The sequence below is a fragment of the Ornithodoros turicata genome, chromosome 1, assembly GCF_037126465.1.
Source record: "Ornithodoros turicata isolate Travis chromosome 1, ASM3712646v1, whole genome shotgun sequence".
NCBI classification, from domain to species: Eukaryota; Metazoa; Arthropoda; class Arachnida; order Ixodida; family Argasidae; genus Ornithodoros; species Ornithodoros turicata.
In genome coordinates, this window is record NC_088201.1 from 217,607,859 (window position 1) to 217,616,492 (window position 8,634).

The 8,634-nt window shown below is 44.6% G+C and overlaps 1 protein-coding gene across 1 annotated transcript; it reads left to right on the forward strand.

Annotated features, from left to right (window-relative positions):
- Positions 1–986: 986 nt before the first annotated feature.
- LOC135394599 (uncharacterized) lies at positions 987–1,538 on the forward strand. The gene has a single exon (XM_064625419.1). The coding sequence runs from the start codon at positions 987–989 to the stop codon at positions 1,536–1,538; it is 552 nt and encodes a 183-aa protein (XP_064481489.1).
- The last annotated feature ends 7,096 nt before the right edge of the window (positions 1,539–8,634 follow it).

Sequence of the window (8,634 nt, forward strand, 5' to 3'; positions counted from 1 at the left end):
ACGTAGATGGAGCAGGTTTATCCCATTTACGTCACAAAAATGGCTGCGCCCATGGCTTGTTATGGTTTCTTTGATTAGTTAATTTTCGTAATAGGAAGACAAAATTGAGAAGCGAAGGTGCGTTTCGGGGGCAGTTGATTGTGCTCGTTCTGAATATCACAACCGTTTCAACACATCGGGAAATCGGCGTAGCTGACCTTTAACTTAGTTACATTTTGCACACGGTAAATTAACTTCCGAGTTAACTAAGGAGTACGTTTTGACGGGCAATTTCTCAATCTATGCATCTAACCCAGTTTATAAAGGCCGCTGTACGTGTCTAGGAGAGGGCCGCGGTTGACATTGCACTCTCAAACATTGACATTGCACTCTCATTGTACTCAACAAAGACGACTATCACAAGAAAATGCAAGACATCCTAGACGACCCTGCACACTTTGCTAGGTTGCAGCACAACCCCACACCAGGAACCGAACATTCTTCGGTAGACCAGCTGCGTGACCTCAAGAAAAAGGGACGGTTGGACGACGCCGCATACCGACAACTGTTTTCCTCGGCTGCTTCCATTCCCCGAATCTACGGACTACCTAAGATTGATAAACCCGAGTGCCCCTTGCGTCCAATTGTGTCCTTCATCGGATCGCCGACTTACGCTCTGTCTAAATTCCTGGTCGAAATCAACACCCCTGTAACCGGAAAAACACAGCTGTCTGTCCACAACTCGACTGAATTCGTACAACTGGCCCGTGACCTGACGTTGGAAGAAAACGACATTATGGTGTCCTTCGACGTTGTATCTCTCTTTACCAACGTCCCGACGGATGTGGCTATAACTTTGGTCGAGGCAAAGGTCCGCGCACGTCCCTAACTGTTGTGGATGTGGTGTTACTTCTGCGCTTCTGTCTCAACCAGACTCATTTTGCTTTGCGTGGTCAAATTTACCACAGATTGCTGGCTGCCCCTTGGGTAGTCCTGCGTCACTGACCATGGCAAACATCGTAATGGAACACGTGGAAGAGACCGCCCTGCAAAGAACACAACACGTACCCAAGTTCTACAGACGCTACGTCGATGACACTTTCGTTGTTCTTAATCAAGGCCACCTGAACGACTTCGTTTCCATTTTAAATGGTGTGGAGCCCACAATACAATTCACGCAAGAGGTTGAACAACACGGCACGCTCTCTTTTTTGGACGGCAGCGTTCGCAGATGGGAAGACGGCACGCTACAAACCAGCGTTCACCGTAAGCCCTGTAACAAGAGGAATTTCTTGAATTTCGATTCCCACCATCCGTTGGAGCAAAAACGAATCGTCGTGAGAAGCCACAGGTCTGACAAGTTCGCCTCGACTGCTGAACTACTCGCAGCCGAAGAAAAGACGATTGCCGACTCGTTGACTAAGCGGGGATACCCCAAGTCATTTATTGCCAACACAAGACGACGGATGCAAGAGAAGAGATCACACGACAAGAGTAATCACAGCCAGGGCAGTGTGTGCATTCAAGACGACTTTCAAACCTGTCATGGAACTTCGTAGTTTAATTTCCAAACCTAAAGTAGCCGGCCCACCCATGTCCCAAAGCAGAACCGTGTACGAGATAAAATGTCACGATTGCAACGCCACATACATAGGCAAAACAGGTCGCAAATGTTATACCCGGTTTAAAGAACATACACGGGATGTGAGAAACGCAACAAATGCGACGAGGTCGAAGACAGAACTAGTCGACCATTGTTGGACAACGGACCATATTTTTGACTTTGAGAACGGGAAGATTTTGGCTCGTGAACAAAGGTGGGGTCCCCGGAAACTGATGGCATTTACGGCGTGACCCACTTGCGTGCAATATCAACCGTGGTCCTCTCCCAGACATGTACAGCGACCTCCTTAAACTAGGTTAGATGTCATTCTCTCGTGTGCGCTCGCACTGATCATGTCTCTTGCATGGGGGACGAAACGTCTGTTGAAGTTTGACCTTTTTCGTTATGTCTATTCCCGGCTTGTGGAACATTTTTGCACATCACAACACACATAGCACAACAAAGTAGAGCAATGTGAAAAGTGCAATTGGTCCCTCAATCATACTCTTTCAGGTCACTATTCTTTGGGTCTGAGTTGGAATATACTGCCTCCGCATGGGATTCTTCTCACAGCGCTATCTCGAATTCAATAGAAGTATTACAAAATGGGGCTATCCGATTTAAATTCGGTAATTACAAACGCCAGAATGACGGTAGAATCTCAACCGGCCTCTGTTTTCCACTTGCCCAAAAATAAGCCGCCTCCGTTTGTTGGTGTCATTTTGGCTATAATACTGTCAAATGCTTAATTTGCTTTATTTATGCGCAATTTGTTGATGTGGTCTCTATATCTGCTCTTGTTAACATTGTACTTCTATTAAATTATTAAGGTTAACCATTTTCCTATGTATTCCGTCAATCCCCCTAGACGTGTTGCGGTGGATCATCTCCTTCCATCGTCATTCGTGTAGTTGTTCTTAGGCAACTAATAAATCAATGAAGGTATTCAACGAATGAATCAATGAATCAAATCATTTCAAGGTGGCATAATAATGCAGCTGTCCACTTTCCACCCGGAAACCAAGTAAGTGGTCCATTTTCATCCTGTGGTTTATTCCTGATTCCCTAAATCAACATTTTCCGGTTCCTACAGCTGATGCTATACTCGAGAACACACATGGTCCTCAGGATGTCCTCACAGTGTCATCATGTATTGAGGTGTATCGCCAGAACGTCCTAGGGATAACGATCGTGGACTGTCCTTGAAGAGTAATTCAGATTCGTCCTGTGCCCGTCCCTGTATGTAGCTAGCGGGGCGAGCAATGATACTTTACCAACAAATTTACCTGCTCAGACTCCCTAACACATTTGTTTTGTTTTCTTTTTTCGGCCGATCCTGAGACAAGATGGACATTTCTCTTAAAGAAAGGGTGTTCCAACGTAAAACTCGCTGCCTCCAAAAAGGACGACCGTCTGTGATACATGGAGCATTTCTCGTGGAAAGGACAGTAACGCGCGATTATGTTGCAGTGCAAGAAACAGACATTGAAGCGATCCAGAGCTAATACTTCGATCAATTCCTCGCTTCGTGTATTTTTTTTTCTTTTCGTAATCGAAAGAAACATGGGCAGCTCACCCTTTGTCGCAGGCGAGCAGGACTCTCGAATTTACGGTGCGTCGAGTTATAAGCAATTAATAGGACCTGTTTTAGCTTCGGTAGATAATAACACAGAAAACATAACTTGGCGCTTGTATCTGTGTGACTCCTCGCTGTCCGTCCTGTAAAACTTTGCAGCACTTTTTGCACCTTATTCCTTTTATTTTATTCGACAGAAGGACATGTATAGTCCGAGTGACGCTCCTGAATTTTTGAATTGTGTAAGCGAGAGGTTACTAAAATCTGTTAAGCGAAGGGAGAGGAGCGTAGCGTGAGCCTGGGAGAGAAGAGGGTAGGGATACCGCATTGCAAGCGTTATCCCACAAACCTACGAAGATTAGTTTAGAAGCATAATGCGCCACTGGTGTAGGCCAATATAGGCTTCATAGACTGTGTCGAGTTTTAACGCCCGTGTTGCCGGAAGAAGCATGCAGGGGATTTTGTTGAGTGCAGAACAGGAGTAATGTATAAGATACCACTGTCGTGTGGATGATGCTATATTGGCCCGCTGGGAAGGTAGGTGAATGATTGATTAAGAGAGCATGCACTTGCGATTCGGTCAGCCCCGTCTGGCCATTGCGTAGTTCATTGTACCGCTGCACGTGTGAGCCGGATTTTGGTATGACTTTCCGCGTTCTGAGCGACCCTCTAGTGTTTGTTAGAAACGTATTACGGGCACGATTGTTTAGAAGTAGAAATATTTCTCAGAGAACCGAGAAGATGGCGGGTGAAGGTCCACGCATGAAAATCTCAGACACACAACAACGAACAACAACTCAAAAACAACTTTTAGTACTGTAGGGACAAATACAGGAGTGTGATTGGACTTTGCAGTTTTGGAGCAGAAATCTGAGCAGCGGAAATGCCGGTTTGGAGCAGCAAAAACCAGTTTGGTAGAATCTCAATAAACTGACAAAAGTGCAGTCAGGTAAATATTTCACGAAACGTTTAATAATGAACACATTTGTAAAGTGGCGTACAACATAGAAACTGCTTAAAACAATTTTTGTTATCAAGTTCCTCGGAAGTGCCTCGATGGCTATTTCTATTGCACTGTGCCTTTCTAGATTTGCTAGGGCTAGAACAAGTATTGGTTCTGCTTTGGTTCTGGTTTGCGACAGGACCCTATTGAAAAAAGCACTAGAATCATTCTGGTGTTTTTGGTGGCTGTGATTTGGGACATTCCTGGTGCTTTCTTCTCTGATGTTAGCATCAGAATTCCCTGGTGTTCGTAGTGCCTGTTCTCTGATGTTCCACACCAGGACCTCTGATGTGTGCGCTCTGGTGTTGCACACCAGGATCCCTGGTGTTCTGTGATGCTCCACTGTTGAACATTATGATGTCTCATGCGTTAAATCCCGTGGTGTACTTGGTCCGTTAGGAACCTCACAATGGACTAAAAGCTGTGCATAGCTGTAGACGTGTGTGTGTGTGAGAGAGAGAGCGAAAGCAGGATAGTGGCAAGCGCCGCACCACAGCACGAACACGGTGTTTGCTGTCCTGTTTGTTTTTCTCTAAGCGTTCAAAATTATGCACAGCTTTCAGAGCCTCGTGAGGACGCTGAGGAGCCAAGTACCTCACGGTATCGAATGCGTGAAACAGCATAATGTTCAATAGTCGAGCATCATAAAACACCACGAAGGGATCCTGACATGCATACATGAATGTGCAACATTCAACCAACACGGTCTGCTCGTTATTCCGGTACTATGGCTGCTTGGGATGTACTCATTAATGTTAGCGACTCATCAAACCAGTCACCAATACAACAAGATATCACAGGTTTCTTTCTACTGCAAAGGTGTCCGAGCTGTTAGCAGCCTAAACTAATTATTTGCATATAGTATACTGAGAATCAGAAATAGAAACAGACAAGCACGTGTAACAAAACTGACTGTATTACTGCTACCACTGATGATACACAGTTAGTATGCACTCCACAATATAAAAGTACAAAAACAGCAATGTTATTCCTTCTACGAGTGTGAATACATCACATGCGACACAGTTATAATTTAGAAAAGCATACTCGATCAACTCTTCAGTCATTTTCCGTCCTCTCTTCTTGTAGTCCATATCCCATGAATAATGAGTTCACATGATGCCGGACAAAACGCACATTCAAAGACGTCACACCAATGACCAGTCGTCACATCTACCCCGAATGCATCTCTTGTATTTTCTCATACTTCCACTTGTGCACAGGTTGGAAAGCAAACTACGACATATAATGCAGAACTTCAGAAACACATATTCAAAGTTCTTCACATTCGTGCGAAGTTTTCATGTTGAAAACCAGGACGAAACGCTAACTCAACCACCTCGACCAGCCCGTTGAGTTCAAAACAGACACTAATGCCAATGGCGCTGTCGCTGTCTTATGTGACAATGAGAGCGTAAAGTTTCGTTTTCAAACTCGAATGAAAGCCGCAAAGCGTGTCAATTTCGACACTCGGGGGAATTATTTGCGATGCGAATTATCATTCCTTTGTAAAAGAAGTTGCGCTAAGGAACTCATGATCATTGTAAATAGCGGTTTTCATGGTAACAACGTGTAGTGCTCGTACTTTGGCGCCTGTATGTCTGGTGTCTGTGAACCACACCTGACCGCTCTAACCGTCACATTAAAACACTACGTCTGTCTAGTGCGCACACCAAGCATTCTAGAAGGCACCAGAATCATTCTGGTGTCGTAGTAGTCCACTCTGGTGTTGACATCAGGAGAACTCGACAGCACCAGAATCACCTTGGTGTCACGCCAGAAATTTTTGATGTGCGCATTACAAACACCAAAAGAGTCTAGCGTTAACGCCAGGAACATCAGGAAACACCAGAATAATGCTGGTGATTTTTTCAATCGGGGAGGGTCTGTCTCTCGAAAGGTTGTAGATTTCATATCGTTTGGGATGGTCGGCATGATGTGCATTCTTCTTGCATTTTTAACGTCACCCATCAGTTTTCGCTCCGTATTTTTCGCATTCGTACCAATTCATAGCAAATTAGAATAATGAAAGCCAATCTTCAGGACAGGGGCGCAGTTTAAGGCACATTGACACAATTGCCTTTGAATTTGGTTTCAGACATCGACGAAAACAAAGCGATCTAGCGGTCTGCAGAATGTCAGTATGCATTTGTTAACATATACAAGTCCTAAACACTATGACTGTGGATGCGACCTATATCTACGTGTGCAATTTTACACAAAGACATCCTTTTTAAATAAAAGCAGACCAAACAAAAGACCTTTCCGTAAGAAATTCTTTTGTGCAAAAAAGATCATCTGCTTTAAGCACTCGAGAATAAGCTCGTCGTGCCATCAAGCCAGGCCGGTGTCAAAAAATTTGCGACCGAGAGACGCAGGGCATGTGTTAATCAAGGAGACTCTCTCCTGTGGGTACGACTGTAATATCAGCTTTCAGGGCTGTCTTACAATAAAAAAAAAAGACGACGAGATCATTAAATGTTATTTTCGACAATATCAAAGCCATGTAGGTACAGATATATACCCATATATAAAACAGATATACTGTAGGTGTGTGAAGTATTGTGTGAAGTATTGTTTGACGTATTGTGAAGTATTGTTTATTGAAGTGAATTGAAGAATTGGGATGTGTATTTTATTAGTGAGGGTATGCAAATGAGCCGTTCACTACTCAGTTCACGGTCGATGTCGCAAGGATGTTTACCAAAAGAAAGGTCCCTGATGGCGCCACCTGTTTACGAATCATTCAGCCGGGGGCCTTCGTGAAACACCCGGAAGAGTAGATGAAGTAGACGGCATTCCTGCTGCACCTGACGTTAGGTGTTCTGGTGTTTCCTTGCAGAGTCGGGGAGGGGGGGGGGGCGTATTTGGCTGGTATCGTATGCCTTGGTGCATCTAGGGTAATCAACAAGTAGGTTGCGTCCTAGTTGATGGATTCGGGACAAATCCATCTTGTTGAGTTTGGGGTCCGGTGAACCCCACGAAGTAGACTCAATCAAATATTTCGTATCCATTTGCTTAAAAGAATACAGCGTCCTGTAGCTTTCACAGCAAGCTCTATCATGAAGATAACGTCTCCCACAATGTGAGAAACATGTCTTCTCTCTACACATTCCCGCCGCGGAACGTACATCTATTTCACACTTACCAGATTCAGCTGACTTTGTGCATATATCATGAATTGTTCCTTTGATATCGTGCTGTAGCTGCGATCACCGATGAAGAGGACTGTGATGGGTCGCGTTTCGGCCATTTCAGTCAGTTCTTTGTCGGTGAATGGACCCCTCGTAGCTGTAATTGAATATAAAAGCATCAGAGGTACTCTGCTCATATTTACGTGTTACTCTAGCTCCTATTTGCTTGCCATGTTGCATATTTCGCATGTCAAGAGCGCAGATTGCTGAAGATGAATACGAAAATATGTTTTCTACAGCGTAGGGCACGTCTCGGAAAAATGTTGCTAGCGGCTATTACAAAGCTGAAGCATCTTTCCTGTTAGGTGCAACCACAACGATGCAACTGTTGCAATGCGAGGCTTACAGGCCTGTAAATGCGGCACGATCAAGTTGAAGGTTAAGTGCGCCTCGTGAAATGAATTCAATGGGAACTGTGTGGGGCCAACGTGTATAAACAGTTATACAGCAGCACAACATTTGTACTCTTCCGCCATTGGTGCAGGATTCGTGCTCGCACATATTAGGATTTTTTTATAACCGGAAGTGAATTAGGCGTTTAAATGAAATTTGGTATGAGTTACATTGATGCGTTATATTGATGGAACGGATTCCAGCTAACCGATATCAATTTCTATTGCCAAGTAGTAATTTTTCAGTTCATTCACTTTTTCCCATCATATTATCAAATGATCGGTATGGTTTGCGTCTAAAGGAGCACTATTGTAGTGGTGCTAGCCGGCCATACTCAATTGTGCGCGTTCCCAACCCGCGTACGTCAAGAGAGAGAGAGACATTACGGGTGTAGTGGCACAAAGGCGGCAAAGGGAAAAGAGCGCCATAACTATGGTGAGTGTGTGAGAGATGAGGATAAGAGAGAGAGGAGGATGACGATAACAAGTGAGTGCGGCAGTTAAGGATTATCTACAATTATGAGCGATGAGATGATCCAGGATAAGAGATTTACATGATGACTTATGTGACAAAGACTAAAAGCGGGGCAATGCTGAACATCTACATCTGACACGAGTTAAAACGACTGAGATTTCGAGTTTGGAATCGCACTGCGAACGTCATTTGAATAAATAAAGAGTTCCTCTGCAACTGTGACGATGAATCAATTGCGGTTCGGTTCCCAGTCGAAGGTCCTAGCTCTATCTGCTACTGCAGAAGTCCGTGTGCTACTCAGTCTGTGCAAGCACCTGCTGGAAGTTCCAGGCTCTTCGTGCAACGGGCGTTTGGCCTTCAGCCGGAAGAGATGCCTTCACGTGTGTCTCCATTTATGGAATCACGCCAGTTG